This window comes from Martes martes, assembly GCF_963455335.1.
Source record: "Martes martes genome assembly, chromosome: 9".
In the NCBI taxonomy this organism is placed as follows: Eukaryota; Metazoa; Chordata; class Mammalia; order Carnivora; family Mustelidae; genus Martes; species Martes martes.
The window spans coordinates 113,370,634-113,391,963 of NC_137896.1; the positions used below are offsets into that span (position 1 = coordinate 113,370,634).

General features: G+C 38.8%; 1 protein-coding gene across 1 annotated transcript in view; it reads right to left on the reverse strand.

Moving 5' to 3' along the window:
* TTC27 (tetratricopeptide repeat domain 27) overlaps positions 1-21,330 on the reverse strand; it is a 177,598-nt gene that overhangs the window by 117,532 nt on the left and 38,736 nt on the right. Inside the window, exon 9 of the mRNA XM_080812875.1 lies at positions 20,852-20,918. Coding sequence (XP_080669001.1) covers positions 20,852-20,918 — 67 coding nt within the window. The remainder of the gene's footprint in view (positions 1-20,851; positions 20,919-21,330) is intronic.

Here is a 21,330-nt window from a genome sequence, read left to right on the forward strand (position 1 = left end):
GCTTGGGTGACTCAGCCTGTTAGGCGGTTAGGCGTCTGGCTCTTGGTTTCAGCTCAGGTCATCATCTCATGGTCCTGGGATCAAGCCCAGGGGTCGGGGTCAAGGTCCATGTTTGGTAGGGAGTCAGTTTCTTCCTTTGCCCCTCCCGTCTGCTCATGTTCATACTCTCTTTCTCTCTCTCTCAAATAAAAAATAAAATCTTAAAAAAAAAAAAAAAGAATTAGCAGGAGGTCCTTCAATCTCAGTCCGTTACTGTACCACTGTGAGTTACCTGCATGGCCCCATAGACATCTGAATTTTCAACTCTGGATCAAAGCCAACACCTTTACAATAAAAGGGAAAACGAAGCACCAATAGGTTACCTTCATTAGTAGCAAAAGCTGATTCTAATACTTGGGTCTCCTGACCCCCAGCACAACATCTTTATAGCATTTTTTCAACACTTTCCCCAGATATGATAACCTCCCGGAAGTGATGATACCACCCAAGAAATTCTGGTAGAGCAATGTAACCATCAGACTCAGGAAAGAACACTGGGAAACTGCTCTGCTAAGGGGAGCAGGAGTAAGGAAAGAATGCACAAATAAGGGAGGAGAAGCATCAGTAGATGGAGTCTTCCCGAAGTGTATTCGTTCATTAATTCATTTGAGCAGCTACTCTGTACAAGGTCGTGTGCACAAGGCCCCAGGGACAAACTAGTAAGCAAGACAGACAAGGTCCCCACCATCACAGAATTTACATTCTTTTTTTTTTTTATTTTAAGATTTTATTTATTTATTTGACAGACAGATCACAAGTAGGCAGAGAGGCAGGCAGAGAGAGAGAAGGGAGGAAGCAGGCTCCCTGCTGAGCAGAGAGCCCAATGCAGGGCTCCATCCCAGGACCCTGGGATCATGACCTGAGCCAAAGGCAGAGGCTTTAATCCACTGAGCCACCCAGGCGCCCCCAGAATTTACATTCTAATGCAATGTCAATTAGGCAATCTTATCCTTCTGTAACTGTGCAAATTAAAATATTTTATCTCCTTGAAATATACTTTACTAGATTAACCTATGACCATATCTTATTAGCCTCCATTAACTAAAATCTACAAGAAAAATGGCTTTATCAACACAAGTAGGTACATGTGGCACTATAAAAAGATACATGATAAAAAAAAAATACATTAAAGAACTTCTTAGGGGCGCCTGGGTGGCTCAGTGGGTTAAGCCTCTGCCTTCAGCTCAGGTCATGATCTCATGGTCCTGGGATCGAGCCCGGCATTGGGAATCTCTGCTCAGCGGGGAGCCTGCTTCCTCCTCTCTCTGCCTGCCTCTCTGCCTACCTGTGATCTCTGTCTGTCAAATAAATAAATAAAATCTTAAAAAAAAAAAAAACTTCTTAAAATGCATAACATTGTCTGAGCTAAAGAATTTTCAAAGGAAATAACTCTTTTCATAAAGTAAATCTGCAAAGCAACTCTACTACCCCCAATGGGTCGCGTCACTGCCTTCTTTTTCTCTTCACCTGATTAAAGGGACTATCTCTGTAACCTCGTGACAGGACATGACAGGACGGAAGAACGTGGAGGGAAGGGCTCTACAGCACAGTGGGAACATTCTCCAAGCCAGCCAGAGCTTGTGCAGCATCCCAGCTCCACCACGTGAGATGACTCACAGGGTGACCTCGGGAAATTACTTGACCTCAAGGGTCTCACTTTCCTCCTCTCTGAAACAGGTAACTATCTCCCACAGGTTGTGAGGAGGATTAAATATGAATTACGTAAAACTTAACAAGCCTCTCAGAGTACCCACTGAAGTAGCCGCCTCCGGATTGCCCCTCCTGTAAGGCTTTATCTCGACCCTAACAGAAAATCACCACCCCGAGTAAGCACAGGTTGTTGGCACAAACCCCTGACAGGGTTCGGGATACACTATCCCCAAAATGTGGCAGCTGGCTTATTGAGCATTTTAAGACAAAGAAGTCTGAGGAAACAGCAGAAGCAGGAAGATCACTCCAGCCTTCCCCCTGCCCCTCCCCTGAAGCAGGTCATAAACTCTGGTGTGAGAGGGTCCTCCCTACACCCTCTACCCGGAGGAAAGGAGCATCCTTTACACCAACACCTCACGCTCTCTGACCTATCACATTCCTCCATGATGCCCACTCGTCATCAAACCGAGCATAAAAACACTCAGGTTTAATTGCTTCTTCTGGTCTTTGTTTTCTTATGAAGCCTCCCATGTCACCAAAAAAAAAAAAAAAAAAAAAAAATCTGTATTAAATAAATCCGTGTGCATTTCTCATGTTAATCTGTCAGATTAACTTGCAGACTCAGCCCTAAGAAGGTCAAAGAAAACTTGTCCTCCCCTACAGCTCCCAACCACAATGATGATGGGCTTGTCAGAGTTAAAGCCCAGTTTTAAGCTTTGCACACCAAATAGGGGAGATACTTTCCTCAGAAAAACAACAAAATCAGACTGTTTTCTTCCCTGGCATGAGAACAAGAGTTTGCCTGAGACTTTAATGCGAAGGTCAAGCAAAACATTCTCACTGAACACTGAGAGCAAAATGCAATCTGACAAACAGACATTTGAAAAGCTTTGCAGAAGGAACTGGCCAGATAATGGCATCACCTAAGAATGCATTTATCTTCTATCTGTTTGGCCGGGAGTCTTGGAAAAGTCTTTCCAAAAGGAGGTAAATTCAGATAGGCTGGGTTTAATATGTTTTTAGAACACTGCTGCCCACAAGGTAAGCCAATCATAATTAGGTAAGAAAAAGAAAATTCAGTGGGGGATATCTGCTAAAATTGCTTTACCAACTTACGAAGAAAAGGCTATTTTTAAGAAATATCCGATCTAGGAACGCCTGGGTGGCTCAGTTGGTTAAGCGGCTACCTTCAGCTCAGGTCATGATCCCAGCGTCCTGGGATCGAGTCCCACATCGGGCTCCTTGCTCGGCGGGGAGCCTGCTTCTCCCTCTGCCTCTGCCTGCCACTCTGTCTGCCTGTGCTCGCTCGCTCTCTCTCTCTAACAAATAAATAAATTAAAAAAAAAAAAAAAGAAATATCCGATCTAGTAGTTCAGCAAGCAAACCCAACTGAGGGAGCACCCACCCACCTTCGCAGGCAGCAGGCCCGCGAGGACTCAAGCGCGTCTGTCCAGACAACAGGCAGAGCTGACCCAGTCTCCACCACATCCCCGGCCAGAGTTACTCTTAACCCCACTCAATTCAGGAGCTGAGAATAACCACCTCACCGCCTCCTGCTGGCTCTGCCTCACCCTCCGGGTGTCTGCTCAGATGGCACCTCCTTGGAGAGTCTTTCTCAACCACTTTCCCTAAGTATCTCCATCTCTGCCCCGTGATTCTCTACCCAGGCACGCAGGTTGGTGCCTTCAGTTCCCTAGTACCTTTCCATCCCCTAGCACCTTCCCTACAGCCTGGCACACTGCGAGCGCTCGGAGACAGAGAGCACTGAGAGAGAGAGTAAAGGACAGAGAATGGATTTTATATTTGTCATTATGTACCCAGGGCAAAATGGTATGTCCAAAGATGCTTCTTCTGAAAAGGAAATGTAAATCAACAGTGACTGGCCCTTATGAAAATCAGTTGTCATGTTTTTCTTTTTTTGGTTTTTTTTTTTCTGACATTCCCCGAATAGATTTGGGAACATACTCTCCTCCAAGGACATAACAGAGTAAATAATAATGGTGTATCATGAAATAATATTTTATTACTTATCTTAATAAGATAATAAGATAATAAATTACTTTATTATCTTAAAGGCTAAAAGGCCTAATCCTGGCTAGCTCTGCTTACCAGCAAATAACAGCTGTGCACGGCAGTAAGATTTCCCTTGTACAAATACTCAATTTATTAGAATTCTTCCCAAATAACACAAACCCAAGTAATGTTCCACTATGTTTAAACCACATCCTTGTAGACTTCAGGGAATCTGGTAGCTCCGTCCTGATACTTGGTGAAAAACTGAGACAGCATTAACTTGCCAACAACTGACTGCACAATACAGCACACTGTTCTCTCTCTGTGCTCCCAAAGAATGCCTTACAACCGAAAACGTTACATTTATTTGTCTCTGTTAAGATAAACAAAAACATACAAAATCATCTAGATATACAGGAAAAATGTGTTGTGAGGGACACCTAAGTGGTTCAGTTGGTTAAGCATCTGCCTTTAGCTCAGGTCACAATCTCAGGGTCCTGGGATTGAGTCCCACATTGGGCTCCCTGCTCAGCAGGGAGCCTGCTTCCCCCACCCCTCTGCCCTTCCTCCCACTCATGCTCGCTTGCTCATTCACACTCTCTCTCTCAAATGAATAAATAAAATATTTTTTTTTAGAGCGTGTTGTGAGAACAAAAAATAAATAAATAAAAATAAAAACAAAAATGTGTTGTGAGAACAAGCTGTGATTGATGCTTCTAAGTTTTTTGCAAGTAACTGTCACTTTTTTCATACAGTCATGAGTGGGTCATTCTGCATCTTGATGCTTTCTAGCATTGGTAGGCTTAAAGAAATCAGATTATTCCCAAGCAAAGCCCTAATACAAATGGTAAGTCTGGAAGTTCATAATTTTTCTTCATGTAGACTACATGGAAGAAAGATTGAAACACTTAAATAAACTTAACACATCCCTACAAGAAATTGTAGGGATGAAATGGAATGAAATTATTAACAGAAAGAAATATTTTATATAAGAAATTCTAGTTTGGTTAAAATGTGCTGAGAAAAACATTCATTTTCTTAAATATACTGTTCTTTCAGGATATCAGAAATTACCATTACTATTCATCTGACTATGAATGTAAATGCCTTGTGTGACTCTTGCCATGTATTTTTCAGTTTGATGTAGTGAAGAAATGGCTACTAGATACAATTTTTTAAACATTTTATATATTATATGATATATAAATGCACAATGACTTTTCACAGACTGAACAGACATCTATAACCAGCACTCAGATCAAGTAACATTACCAGCATCCTACTGTCCCCTTGTTCTCTCTGGTCACTTCCTGCCCCTCTGTAAGGGTAACCACTCTCCTGACTTGTACACAGATCAGGGTGCATGCTTTTCTACTTTATACAAATGTGATCACAGAGTTCCCTTTTGTCTCTGCTTTCTTCTGTTCAACAGTATGTGTGAAAGATTCAGCCACATAGTTGCATAGAGTTGTAGAATATTCTTCTGTTGCTGTATAATATCCCACTATATAAATATAGTTGCTAAATAAGTAAAGTGTTGCTAATGGGCATTTATGCAGCTTCTAATTCGAGACAATACAAATGTGTTATGAACATTCTAGATGTGATACCAGAATGTGCGTTTACTCACCCTTTAAGACATGTTCTTTTTTTTTTTTTTTTTTAAGATTTTACTTATTTGACACAGAGAGATCAGAGATCACAAGTAGGCAGAGAGGCAGGCAGATTGGGGGTGGGATGGGGAGCAGGCTCCCCACTGACCAAAGAGCCCGATGTGGGGCTTGATCCCAGGACCCTGAGGATCATGACCCGAGCCTAAGGCAGTGGCCTAACCCACTGAGCCACCCAGGCACCCCCTAAGACATGTTCTTTAGGTGAACATGCGCAAGTATTTTGTTGGGTATATACTTAGGAGTGAAACTGCGAGGTCACAGAGTATGAATATATTTAGCTTCCATAGTTCCTCCCAATCTTCTGAAAAGTTATTCCACTCAACACTCTTACTAGAAATATAAGAGAACTCTTGTTGCTTCACATCCTTACGACACTCAATGCTGTTTTGCATTTTAGCCATTCTCGTGGGTATGCAGTAGTATTGCATTATGGTTTTAGTGTGCATTTCTCTAATGACTAATAAAGTTGAGCACCTTTTAATATGTTAATGGCCATTTTAATACCACTTTATTAAGTCCCTATTGAAATCGTTTGCCTATTCTTTCTACTGGATTGTCAGAATTTTTCTTAGTAATTTGTTAAGTTTATATTTTCTGAACATAAGTACTTTTGTGGCAGGAGGGTAATACATTATTTATACTCTTGACAAACATTCATGTAACACATACAACCTGCTGGCAAGGCAGTGGTCTAAGTGCTTTACCAATATTAATGACATCTTTTGATAAAGAGAAGTGCTTAATGTTAGTGCAGTCCAATTTATTTATATTTTTGTCTTATGGTTAGAGCTGTATTGTACCATCTGTCCTAAGATCTCAAAGACATTCTCCCATATTTTTTCCTCTAAAAGCTTTACAGTTTTGCTTTTCACTTTCATATATCCAGTCTGGAATTGATTTTTGTATATACAGCATGATATAAGGGTTAAGATAGCTTTTTCTATATGGACATAAACCATCTAGTATCATTTATTGAAAAGCCAACTCTCTTCCACTGTACCGCAATGCCAGCTTTGTCATCAATCACATGACCCTGTGGGTATGGATCTGTTTCTGGACTCTCTATTTGTTCTACTGGTTGGTTCATACTTTCTTATGTCAAAATGTCGTAATTTGGTGCTTCTCAAACTTTCAAGCACCTAAGAATAACGTACAGAAATTGCTAAAACACAGACTCTTGGGCCTCAACCCCAGAGATTCTGATTCAATAAGGGGTTGAGATGGAGCCAGATAACCTGATTTCTAACAAGCTCCCAGGTGATTCTGATGCTGCCAGTCCAAGGACCACAAGAGGATAAGCAATAATGCCGTTAAATAATACAGTTTCATAACAGGGCTTGCTGTCTGGCGATGAATATATCCCTTAGTACTTCATGACTGTCTTAGCTAATCTTGGCCCTTTACATTTCCATATGAATTTTAAAGTCAGCTTGAGCTCCACAAAACCAAAAAACAACAGCGACACAACTCCAAAACAAAAAATTAAACTCCAGGGTTCTGTTAGGGATTGCATTGATTATATAGGTTAATTTGAGAAGACTTGAAATTTTAAAATATTGATTCCTCCATGAACATGGAGGAATGGGAGCAGATGCTCCCATTTATGTAAGTCTTCATTGCTTTCTCTCATTATGTTTTGTAGATTCTAATATTGAGGTCTTGTAAATCTTTTTTTTTTTTTTTGAGGTCTTGTAAATCTTAAGACAGATTTATTTCTTGGAATTTCATATCTTTGACCTTTATTGTACATGCTATCTTTACTTTCCCTTTGTAATATTTTTTTAAATTGTGGTAAAATACATATAACATAAAAATTACCATCTTAACCTTTTCTTTTTTTAAGTCGGCACCATGCCCAGCACAGAGCCCAATGCAGGGCTTGAACTCCAGACCCTGAGATCAAGAACTGAGCAGGGATCAAGAGTCAGATGTCTAATGGACTGAGCCAAACAGCTGCCTCACCATCTTTTTTTTTTTTCTTCTTTTAAGATTTATTCATTTATTTGAGAGAGAGAGAAAGAAAGAAAAAGAGAAAGAGAGCACACGAGTGGGGCAGGGACAAAGGGAGAGGGAGAATCCTCAAACAGACTCCCCGTCAAGTGCAGAGCCCGACTTGGGGCTCGATCCCGGAACCCTGAGATCATGACCTGATCAGAAACCCAGAGTCAGACACTTAACCAACTGAGCCACCCAGGAGCCCCAAGGCAGCCCACCACCTTAACCATTTTTTCAAGTGTATAGTTCAGTTAGGTACATTTACATGGTTGTTCAACTAATCTCCAGGACTCTTTCCATCTTGCACCTGAAACCCTGTATCCATTAGACATCAACTGCCCAGTACTCTCCGCCTCTGGCAGCCACCATGCTACTTCTGTTTCTATGCATTTGACTATCTTAAGAATGTCAGGTAAGTGGAATCATATAGTTGTATATGCTCTCTTTTCTTAAGTCCATTTATTTTTACTTATAGTCTGCTAAGTCAAGTAATTTGATGAAATAGTGCCTCACAGAAGTAAGACTGCTGGCTGAAAATCCAGTTTAAAAAAAAAAAAGAAGCTTAAGAAGTTTGGTGTACACAACTTGCAGCACTTTGAGAATTAGGACAGTGCTAAAGAATGCTGTGTCATGGGGCACCTGGGTGGCTCAAACAGCTGCCTTTGGCTCCGGTCATGATCTCCAGGTCCTGAGATGGAGCCCCAGGTCCAGTGCTTCTCCCTCTCCTGCTGCCTGTCGCTCCCCCTGCTTGTACTCTTTCTCTCTTTCCCTCTCTCTTCATCAAATAAATAAATAAAATCTTTAAAAAAAAAAAAGAATGCTGTCTTATTTGCAACCATATGCTGGTATATGAGATGGAATTCTCACCACTTTCACACTTCAGGGCAAAGGTGAGAAACCATCTAAATATAAGTGACAACATCCCTCCCTCTCTCTCTTTGCCTGCCTCTCTGCTTACTTGTGATCTCTCTCTGTCAAATAAATAAATAAATAAATCTTTTTTAAAAAATAAATAAATAAATAAATAAATATATATAAGTGACAACAGTTATGCAACTGTCTTTAAGAAAAGTTCTCTCATTTTTCAACTCTTATTGACCAGAATCTATGAAAGGCGATTCACTGATCCCAGTAAGCTTTTATAAGTGTACAATGTCCATATACTCTATAATATTACTTATTAATAATATTACGTATTAATCATAAATTTATATATCATAAATTTATGATTTTATTTATATTTATTTCATAATATATAAAATATCACATTTATATCAATTTATCATATACCCTCTAAATTTATACCATAAATTAATAATTTATATCATAAATTTATAATACATGCTCTAAATATTATTACTATGAAAGTTGAAATAAACTCTAGTAATATCTCTTTTCCTTACAGTTACCATGTTTTATACGTTAAAGAATCAATCCACTTCAGCAAGTGTTGACAGATATTTTGAGAGTAAAAGGAAGACTGCTCGGCACGCCTCAGTGAGCTTATCATCACCTGGGCTGGGGCTCAGACTCAAACTAAAAAAAGAACGGTAATAATGTAACATCTGAGAAAACTCAGTTAACTGAAATGAAATAGCCAATGAATACCCCTGTAACTCAGCCTAAAAAGTAAATTTCAATATCATGACGCGCTCTATATACAGGCATTATTTTATGCAGCTAACAATTCCAACACATGAAACATTGCCATCATTCCCAGAAGAGCAGCAAAGAAATTTCTGTAACACCCTCAAAGAAAATCTGGAGTGTTGTTTCTATTAAAAACAAATTTCCTTTTCACTCTTATCACTGCACATTTCCAATAATCTTCTTCCAGAGGTCACTGGGATCCTTTATACGACAGCCAGCCTGTCTGCTCCTTTAAACGTGAAGGAAGGGGCTTTCAGATAGCTGCTTTTCCGCACATAAATCAAAGCCAACTCAGACCTCTCTTTGAGAGTCCATAATGCTTTGGCTACACTCAAGACATATCAGATGATGCCTACCCAGGTCAGGCTGACCTTACAACACAAGGAACAAAGAAATACTATAAAAAGCAGAACTACTCCCTCTTCTTAATGAACTATTTTTCAAAAAGCATCCATTGTCAAAATCTGTATCAGATGACAATAAGTTTAAAATTCCCAGTTTAGGCTATAAATTATCCCCAGTAGAACTGCAGTCCAAATTCCCAGGCCTTGCTCCGTAGACCATTTAAAATCTGTCCAGAATCTGTTTTCCCATAAGTCTCACTATTGCCCTAACCAAATCTTCCAGCCCAGCTAACTGAACCCAGTGCAATCACACTCCCCCATCTCCTTGCCTTTGCTCTTGCTATCACTCCATCTAAACCCCATCTGTCTTTCAAGGCCTGATTCAAATCCTCTCTTAGTGAACAAAGCCTTCTTTGCTCTGTCTTAAACATTTTATTCTTTTCTGAGCAGTTAGGGGATTCATTTACCTGCGTGATCCATTTGTAGCTTAAACTGCCTGGTATTGCTAATTACATTTCCCTAACTTTATCTGATGTGAGCTAAATTAAAAATTCCATGAAGGCAAGTCCTATGTTTTATACCTTTATTTCTTCCACACTATCTAGGAGCACGCTTGGCAAATCCTGAGATCCAAATCTCCTGTCATTACAATATTTTCAGAGCTCTGTTCTCGGCTCTGCAGATTTTCGTATAGAAAGCAGACACCAGAGAGAGACCAAGCTGTTGGTCATTTGTCTGCCTCAAAAAAAATAAAAAATAAAAAAAGGCCTTCTACATTCTGCCAGTTCATCAGCACCGCCAGATTCGCCTTTCACACCGTCATGAGAAACAGACCTACTTAACACATATAAACTATTTTAAAGCTGAATTTTTCATCCTTGAACACCACGTTAGTTCACAATGTCAAAACACCTGCAAGAGCTTTCTTCAGCTTCAGTGATGGCCAAAAGCAGAAGCACAAAGCCACAGGTTGGAACAAGACTCCTTAAGATCAAGTGTATTACCAACTTAGCTCTAAGTTGCTTAGCTCTATATATTTCTGTATTGGGGGCTTTTCTTACTGCTTTTTCCTCTACTTCTTTTTTTTTTTTTCTTTTTTATTTATTTATTTGAGAGAGAGAGCGCACGAGAGAGCATGAGCAGGGGACAGAGGGAGAATCAGGCTCTCCGCTGAGCAGGTAGTCTGATGCGGGGCTTGATCCCTGAAACCTGGGATTATGACCTGAGCCAAAGGCAGACACTCAACTGACTGAGCCACCCAGGTACCCTTCCTCTACTATGAGTGTTCTCTATCATCACTGATTCTGCTTCTCACCAGCCTAATGAATAACAATAAGATTCACTTTAAAATTAAAATGTATGCTATCAGAACTGCTTACTCTTTAAAATGGTTTATCAAATAACATTTCAATGATCTTGTCATTGCTCAAGATAGTTTTTAGACTTCATTTTTTTTTTTAAGATTTTATTTATTTATTTGACAGACAGAGATCACAAGTAGGCAGGGAGGCAGGCAGAGAGAAAGGAAGGGAAGTAGGCTCCCCACTGAGCAGAGAGCCCGATGTGGTGCTCAATCCCAGGACCCCAGGATCATGACCTGAGCCGAAGGCAGAGGCTTAACCCACTGAGCCACCTAGGCACCCCATAGACTTCATTTTTTTATTATTTGATGTATACAGAAGATTATAAGTAACTTAAGTTACGAAGTATAATAATATAAACACCTGTGAATCTGGGACTAGTTTTTTTTAACTGATCACTGTATTTATGAACTCATCCATGTTGTTGCTAATAGCTACAGTTCATTTATTTTCACTTTACTGTTGTATAATATTTCATAATTGTGACATAAAATGTCACAATTTATGCCTTCCCCTGTCAACAAAATTTAGGTTGCTTCCAGTTTCTCTGCCATAATGACAAATGTTGCTATTATGAGGCATTCATACACATATCTACTGATGCAGACGCCAGAGTTTCTTAGGTATACTTCTAAGACTGTAATTTCTGAAATACCTGCTACACACAACTTCTTAGTGTTTTACAACATCTCTCTGCTGTGGAAAAGCGTGGGTTGCATTTTTATTATGGTTTTTAATTTCAAACTATTTCTGGGGCACCTGGGTGGCTCAGTCAGTTAAGCATCAAACTCTTGATTTTGGCTCAGGTCCTGATCTCAGGGTTGCGAGATCGAGCCCCCTGTCGGACTCGCACTGGGCCTGGAGACTGCTCAAGATTTTCTTTCTCTCCCTCTTCCTCTGCCCCTCCCCACGTAGCTCCTACATATGCGTACGCACATTCTCATTCTCTTAAAAAAAAAAATTCTAAAAGTTACATTTCCCCTCCCAAATCATAAAAGTCTACTAACAAAGGTTTTTCAGCTATCTTTTGATTAGTACCTGCTCTATTTCTTTAAACATCCCATATATAGCTGCTCTATATTATGAATCAGAGAACTGTTGCCTTTGTTGACTCTCAGTCACGGTGGCTTGCCTTCCCTTCTCTCTTTCGATCTTTAATTGTGAGCTCACTGCTCAGTTTTAACTCGGGACTGTTGATGTTTTCCTCCAGAGAAACTGGTTTCTGCTGCCACAGCAAGGCTGCACCAGGAATTCAGGATTCCTTCAGACTTGCTTGAGGGTCTTGGCTTAGTAGAACGTTCTGACAGTCCCATTAGGTCAGAAAATTCCATCCCTCACAACTGCCTCTGAGCCTCTAGTCTCTGGTCCATGAATCCTCCTTTATTTTAACCTATGTGTTTAGGTTTATTTCATAATGCCTCCCATCATGCCTGTTTCCTTGGCTACTAAAGATAGTACACAGCACACTGCAAGGGGGAGACACAGGCAGGTTGAGAGAAGTTTAATGGTGGTCTGAACACCCCCAGAGAGCCTGCTTTTATCTGCAACCCCAAATAAGGACAGTTGGCTAGCCATGAGGCAGTGATGGGTTTTGCTCATTTTCTGTATGGTTTTGTGCCAGACATTTTTTCCTTTAATTTTTTATTTTCAGACTTATTTTTCTCCTTCCGAAAAATTTCAGGGATACTACAAAGAATTCCTATATACTCTTCAACCAAGTTAACTGTGCCACACAACCCGTGGTTTAATCTCCAGACCTAATACAGATTCTACTAAAAATGGCATTTACAGACCTAAAATAATTAAAGTCCAATTAGCCGTATTTTATATCCACTAACACAAGAAGTTGCTTGAAATCCTCTATTAATACCTCACTGTATTTTAGAAGATGTCAATTACCTATGCTATTTTTATACATAAGTTTCCTGCCACCTGAATTCTTAAGGTTTTACATTCATCCTAGCTATCTTTCTGTTTGTTGTTTCTGGTGACTCTCAATCATGAGGGTGTATAATTCAACTCAAGACACCTGTGTTAGATGCTAAAGGTCAAAATTCCCACCAGTGGAGCTCTAAACAGTGTATTTCTCCACCTAAATCTGGAGTTTCTTTTGAACAGAGGTTTCTAGTAATATTTGAGGAAAACAAGCCCGCTTTGGCCTTAAAAAAAAAAAAAAGGTAAAGATATTAAATATGGATAATGAGCAACATCCTTTTGTTCTACATCTACATTCTTTCCACTTAACAGATTAGTTAGGCTGTGAGTATTTCTTGTTGTGCTTCTGAAATTGATGACAAGCACTAACCTACACTGAAACCAAAATCTATCTTAATAAATTCATCTTAAATATTATAGCTCTAAATAACACATGCATTTTCCCTTTTAGATTATTCTTAGTGACTTTACTGAAATATAACACAGGTACAACAAAATAAACCCATATTTAGTGGAGAGTTTGCTGTTTCACAAATGTGTACACCTATGTAACCACCATGAAAATCAAAATATACAAATGTCCATCAGCCCAAAAAGTTCCCTGAAAAGCAATCTGTGTTCTATTCTCTGTCATTACAGTTTAGTTTCATCTATTCCAGAATTCCAACTAAATGGAGTCTTTCTTCTTTAACTCAAAATTATGTTTTTCAGATTCACCCACACTGGTGAATGTATCAGCACTTCATTTCTTTTCATTGCTCAGTACCCTTTATTTAGCTGGATGTACTGTAGTTTATCACTCACTTGTTGATGAACATTTGGGGTTTTCCCAGTTTTAAGCTATTATGATTTAAACAGGTATGAACATTTGTATACATGTCTTTGTGGAGACATATATTTTCATTTCTCATAGATAAATACCTAGAGGTAGCACTGATGATCAGCCCTATGGGAAAATACCAAACTGTGTTCCAAAGTAGTTGTATCATTTTGCATTACATTACATTTACAATGGATAAGAGTTCCAATGACCCCACACAGTATCAAGTCTTTTAAGTGGTGGATAGTGGTATCTTGTAGTTTTAAAATGCATTTTCCCAGTGACTATTGGTATTAAGCATTGTTCATATTCTTGTTGGTCATTCATAAATCTTTGGTGGAAGATCTATTCAAATCTTTTCTCCATTTTTAATTGGTTTGACCTATTATTATTGAGTTGGAAGAGGCCTTTACTTACTCTGAAAAAAAGTCCTTTGTGAAATGTATGTACTGTGAATATTTGCTCAGTCTGTTCGTATATTTTCATTTTCATAATGATGTATTTCCAAAAGTAGATTTTAATTTTATGCAGTCCAATATATCTTTTTTTTTTTTTTTTTTCAGATTTTATTTATTTGACAGACAGAGATCACAAGTAGGCAGAGAGGCAGGCAAAAAGAGAGGAAGGCAAGCAGGCTCCCCGCTGAGCAGAGAGCCGGATGTGTGATCCCAGGACCCCGGGATCACAACCCGAGCCAAAGGCCAAGGCTTCAACCCAATGAGCCACCCAAGCGCCCCAGTCCAATATATCTTTTAATCCAATTTTCCTATTATGGTTCATGCATTTAGTGTCCTAGCTGAAAATTGCTCATTACCCCAATGTTACAATTTTACCTTAAGGAAATGTAGGAGATTTAGGTCAATGACTGACTTTTATATATAAATTCCTTTATAATTTATTGATCTACAGACTAAGTATGCTGTTTAATTATTTAGTTTCCAAATATCTGGATGTCTAACAACTACTTATGTAAAATTAAATTCCACTGTGGAAAGACAGTATTTTCCATACGATATTCCTTTTTTTTTATTGAGGCTTATTTTGCTGGCCCAGTATATGGTCCTGCTGAACATACCATGTGTACTTGAAAAAAAACATGTATTCTGAGTATATTATTCTGTAAATATACAGAAACGTAAGAATCCTCATCTGTGACTCTTTCCTTTATGAAATGTTCTTCCTCACATTCCAGCAGTCATGGTAGCCCCAATCACTATCTCAGAAAGACTGCTGAATTGCTTTTGGAGTTTTAGCTTCCTTGCATTTAAGACACTGATTTTTAGCCATTGGGATAGAAACAAGAAAACTACCCAATGTCATTCCTTTCTTCCAACCAATTAAAAAAACAAAACAAACAAACAACAACAACAAAAAAAAACCCTCCAGAATCTTTCTCCATTTTGTCTATAATCTGTCATTTTTATCTGCAAAAGGATGGTTCCAATCAGAGCTTACTTGGCCATCACAAAAGCAGAAGTCCTCCAAATTAATTTTAGAATCAGCCTGTTGATTTCTGCAAGAAAAAAGCCTGCTAGGAATCCAATCGCTATTAGATTTAATTTATAGCTCAATTTTTGGGGGGATCTGTCAATTCAACACTATTGAGTCTTCCAATCTATGAACATTGTAATTTTTCCATTTATTTAGATCTTCTCTCAGCATTATATCATTTTTGGTATACAAGTCTTACACGTCAATTAAATTTATCATTAAACATTTGCTATCTTATGCTATTCTAAATAGTTTTAAAATGTCTTTCCCAATCATTCATGGCTAGGAAAATATAAACACAAATGATTTTTTTTTTTTTAAGATTTTATATATTTGAGAGACAGCGAGAGATTGAGAGAGCATGCGCGAGAAAGAACATGAGCAGGGGGAGAGACAGAGGGACAGGGAGAAGCACAACACACGGAGCTCAATCCCAGGACCCTGGGATCATGAACATGCATATATTTGGGAAGCTGAGCTGAAGGCTCAGCTTAACCAACTGAGCCACTCAGGTGTCCCACAACTGATTTTTTTTTTAAATTAACCGTGTATTCTTCTGAGACCTTGCCTATTACTCCCAGTAGCTTTCATGTCAATTCTTTAGGGTTACCTACATATACAATTGTGTCATCTATGCATACTGATGGTTGTATATCTTCCTTTCCAATCCACATACCTTCTGCATCTTCTTCAGGTCTTACGGCACTGCCTGGGATTTCCAATTCAATGGAAAACTGAAGTGCCATTTTCCTGATCTTAAGGAGGAAAAACTGTTTTTCATCGATAATGATTTTAATTAGAGATTCTTCATTGATGTCCTTCTATTCCTAGTTTATTAATATAATTAATATATATTAATATAATGTATTATATTACATATAATTCCCTTCTATTTCTAGTTTACTAATATATACTATACACACATATTCTATATTATAAAGCAAAATTATAATATAAAGTCTGTTGAATTTTTTTCAAATGCTTTTCTTCTTTCACTGAGATAATCATTTGGCTTTTCCCTTTTACTATATTAATAAGATGAACTGCATGGATTGTTTTATATTAATCCAGTTCTTCACTCTTGAGATAAACACTATTTGGTCACGAGTTACTATCTTTTCTTGCACTGCTGCTTCATATATTTTGTCCAGTTTTGTAACTGCTTACAGTAAAAGTTCAAAGCCAGTACCAGTTACTCAAACATGGCTAGAAGTAAACCCACAAGTAAGTATTAACCTTAAGCCATGATTAACAGTGAAGAAGTAAGTCAGGCAGAAAAGAACCTTGATCCCACTAATCCCATTACTCATTCTGTCCGTTCCTGAAGTAGGATATATACAATGAACTCAGTTCAACTACAGTCAAAAAATACTTAATACACCTCCATTTAGGGGTGCCCAAGTGGCTCAGTTGGTTAATAAGCCTCTGCCTTCGGCTCAGGTCAGGATTCCAGGGTCCAGGGATCGAGTCCCGCATCAGGCTCCCTGCTCAGCAGAGAGCATGCTTCTCTCTCTCCCTCTACTTACTTGTGCTATCTCTCTGTCAAATAAATAAATAAAATCTTCAAAAAAAAAATCCTCTGTTTAGTAACAGTTAACCTATGAACTGGTACAAAAAAATAAAGCATGCCTATCTCTTACACTATCACAGCTATCTCACAAAGTTGTATTGCCTATCTTATAAAATTAACAATTCCTGAGTATGCCCTAAAAGAAAAATAGGCAATCATTTTAATCTGTAAAAATGGTTTGCAAACTATTTTATGTTCATAGATAAGCATTTATTAAATAGCTTTAAAATTAACAGCAGCAAGAGAAGATATATACAATATAATGTACAACTTCCAAAGGTCTTTTTCCTTTTTTCATTTACAGAGACCTTGGGGCTTCAGGGCAGACACTCAGAAGGCAGGCTGCCAGTATCAATTCACACTGAAGCAAAACGCCTGCCAATGAAAACTGAAACACCTGTATGAATTAACTAAATTGTTCCCATTTTCAACAATGAAAGGAAATTAAAAGCATTACCGAATGTCACTGACTTGGCCCATCTGAAAGGAAATAACGTAGATAACAGCTAATTTTAAATTATCAAGCCGATACGACATAAATGGTTCTCTAAAACAATATGGTTATTTTTACTATGAGTCATTCAGTTTTCCTGAAATGTGTGGATCAAGTATCTCGGGAACAGCACTACATTATGACAACCTTAACAAAATAAAGTATTCCTTTTAGGATAAGCTTCTGACACTGGTGAATGAAAACATTCTCCCAACATATATCACATATATTTCAACATGCTACACCAATAGGAAAACACTACTAAGAATTTCTCCAAAAAAGAGATTTTACCATTTTAGTCAACTTTAAGACAGTTCACTAAAACTGAACAAAATTCAGGAATAATGAATCATTCATTTGTTTATCCAATAAATATTTACCAATTATCCGAGAATAACTACGGTCCCCACCCCTTCAAATGCTTACAGTCAACCGGCAGGAGTATGAAGACTCGTATTATTTTTGCTCTTCTACTAACAAAAGACACTTCCTAGTCTCCAGAGTGGATACCCCAGTTCCAGGCCAACACACCACTGCCACAGAAAGGAAATGGCCGCCCAGCAGCAAAGAGTATGGTGTTTCTTTCCTCTCTGCTCCCTTCTTCCCCACATCTACAGTCAATTTCAAACAGGTCTTACCTACTTAATAATTCTTATTCCATGAAAGCAGGATGCTCTCCTGCAAACCAGTGAGCAGGTGGCTCTGCTCATCCCTGAAGCTATGGGTGCGCCAGCTCTACCTACTCAGAGGTACTTTCAGGACATTCTCGAATTTGATCTTCAAAACAAGTTTTCAGAGCTAAGGAGGGGGCACAACCTCCCCCTTCCCTCATTACAGGGAAAGAGAAGATAAAACAAGTGGTTATCCTTTACATCATATAGCACTACCTAAAATTATAAGACCAAGTGCAGCAACGCAGCATCGAGTTATAGGGCAGAAATGAATCCTCGCCAGGGTTCAAGCATGTTTCATTCATTCTCTTCTTCTGCATCCATTCATTGAGCAACAGCTGTGACTGAAGCATGGAAAAGACTAAATGGGGCCTTGGTGAAGACCCAGAGAAGAATAGAGCCCAACCCCTGAAATGGGGAGTTCATAGTTTTGGGACACTGACATGATATATATACAAATAATTATAATGTAAAGCCAAATATGATCCTTGTTAAAAGGAAGACACAGAAAGAAGTTCAAGAGTTCAGAAGAGGGATAGCACCTGAAAGGGTTCCCTTTTGCCTCAAATATTCTTTTGGAGTAACAGATAAAGGTTATTTATATACTGGATATTCAATTATATAGGATATAAATCTCAATGAAATTCTTCATTGAAACCAGGGCCACGTCTAATTCATCTTACTATCTGCTTCAGTATCATGCACAAAGAAGGGATATTACGAAGGACCGATAATCGCAAGGATGAGTTGACAAGGGCCCATCTGGATTTTTCTAGTGTAGTCTGTATGCTTCCTTTGGGATCAGCAAAAGAAGGGGGTGGTGCAGATCACAAAGTATCCTTGGGCCTTCCTCACATATAAGCTCCTTGCCCTACTTCTTATGATTTAATATTAAATGGAATTAAAATACTCATCTCCTTAGAAGACTCAGGCTTGGCGTTATACATCACTGTAATGAAACAGCTTTCCTCCAAAGATCCTCGGGTCAGTTCTAACTTGGATGAGAGTTGGAGAAGGACAGAGAACAAAGAAGTATGTATTATAAAGCTCTTGGGGGAAAAGTAGGAAACGCAAATTTATGACCTTCACTGCAAGTTAGGAGAGATGAGTTACCCACCCCAAGGTTACCAGAGTTAATGACTTCAGAAGTACTTCACAGCAGAGCAGAGAGGAACAAGCAGCCGGGGGGGGGTGGGGGGTGCTGGGGGGGGCAGGGAGGGAATAGGGTAAGTAGGTGATGGGCATTAAGGAGGGCACTTGATGTAATGAGCACTGGGTGTTGTATGCAACTGATGAATCACTAAACTCTACCTCTGAAACTAATAACAGTTTATGTTAATTAAACTGAATTTAAATTTTAAAAATTTTTAAATAAAAATAATGAAAAAAGAAAGAAACAGGAAAAAAAGGAAAAGTTTTTGAAAAAGCAAGAAATATATCCCCACCAACTGGAAACGCTAAAAAAAAAAAAAATGAACTGCTTGAATATAGAGTATTTTAGAGTCTTTTTAGGATAACTATTGATAACACATATACCTTGATAAATTGCTAAGTCCAGTCCCAAGAAGATGTTATTACTGACCGCCTCCCTATAAGAGGCCAGGGGAACACCTCCTAGCACATGTTACATCCTGTTTACCCCAATCATCAGAAGAAACCCAGGCATCCTGGTCACATTCATCATCTAGACACTTGTCCCCATTCAGCTCTGCCCTTCCCTATAGTAACTCAAACTCACCACCATTCCAGACCCTCCACATCCTTCCCACTGAGATCCTCCCCACCACCTTGTATAAAACAGCCCTCCCCATGCCATCTGTATTCCCTTATCCGGCTCTATATGTCTCCAGAGTACATCTGTTAGATACATTATTTCTCTCCCGGTATACCGTATATTGTCCCCACAAGAATGTTAATCAATGTAAACGCCAAGAGGGAAAAGACTTTGTTGACACGGTATCCCCAATGACCAGCACGATGCTTGACACATATTCAGTATTCAACAGAGATTAGCTGGATAAATACAGAATAATTTTTTAAATTAATCTTTTTAAAAATGTTTAACACTTTACTTGTCAAATTCCTTACAGCATATGTAATGACTAAACAGGGACATTTCCACATAGTTACCTAAAAACAGATAAGCTATCATCATAAACACCAAAGATTTCTAAGATACTCAAGTGAGAAAATAGAATAGGCACCCAAAGGACTCAAGGGATTAACATTCAACTGACTCCAAAACCGTAGGCAGGAAATAGTAACTCGCAAAATTGACATTACAATCCAAAGTAAGCTAGCTTTTTTACCAGATAAAAGTACTTCATTTTTGCCTTTTCCGGAAAAATAACGAAGAAAGAAAACATCAGAATTCTCTCTTGATTTTAACTATGGTAATAAAAATGTCTTTGAAAAAATTATCTTAAGCAACTTGTGCTCATCAAGGACGTGCATTACCTTTTCATCCATAAAGCTAAGAAGATACTGACTGACCCTGTGGTCTTTATCAATTTCATTTTCTTACACCCCGTTCCCTCCTTAATTCCCTGTAATGAGGTGACTACACAATCCTCTGCCCAAACTGTCCTAGAGATAAGCAGCACCCTCCTGATTATCAGCACCCACAGCCTTTCTCCCCACGGCTCTACGGTGCGGGATGCCGATGAGCACCTCATGCTCCCGACACTGCCTCCTCCCTCAACCTCAATAACCCACACCCCCTCTCCCGCTTCTGGTCCTCGCTCTCCGACATCCTCTTTCTTGCCCCATTCCTGTAGGCATCACCCTCAATTTTAGACAAAAGAGGTGCACACTACAGTGGCTTCACAGTAATGATTCAGACTCCTGCTTTGTCACTTCATTTATTCATTGAACATTTATGGCGCCACCTACTAGATGCTCCATTAGACAATGAACAAGAAATATTTGGCCACTGCACTCAAATCCAACTAAGTACAAAGAAAAATGCTTATGTTTACACCAACACCAAGATATATGCAGTTTGGAAACTAAAATGGTGAGGTTTTTTCCTCCTGAATTTCCTAAGTGGCAGTGTTTCATCATGAGCAATCAGAGGCAAGAATATATCAGAAGCAAGAGAATGTACAAGGAAAAACATGCAACAGAAAGGACAAGACATTACTCACTGATGTGAATGCCAGCAGCTCCTCTTCAGTTAACTTATGCACTGGGTTATTCTTCTGGAAATTTGTGCTTTAAATTTAAAAAAGGGGGGGGGGGCAAATTAATCCTATAATGCATGTTGTAACGAAATATAATTTTTAAAAGGCAGCATAAATTTTATTTCAAAGCACATAATTTAATATTACTGCATTATATACAAACATAGATATGAGTTTACCAAAGATAAGTAGGACAATAAATAATGTAATAAATAAGTAAGTAATAAAATGCACAAATAGGGGTGCCTGGGTGGAGCATTCGGTTAAGTGCCCAACTCTTGGTTTCAGCTCAGGTCGTGCTCTCTGGTCATGAGATCAAGTCCTGCATCAGGCTCCACACTTAATGCAGAATCTACTTGGGTTTCTCTCTTCATCTCCCTCTGCCCCTTTCCCCACTCTCCGCAACCCCAGCTCAAATAAATAAATAAATAAAATCTTTTTTA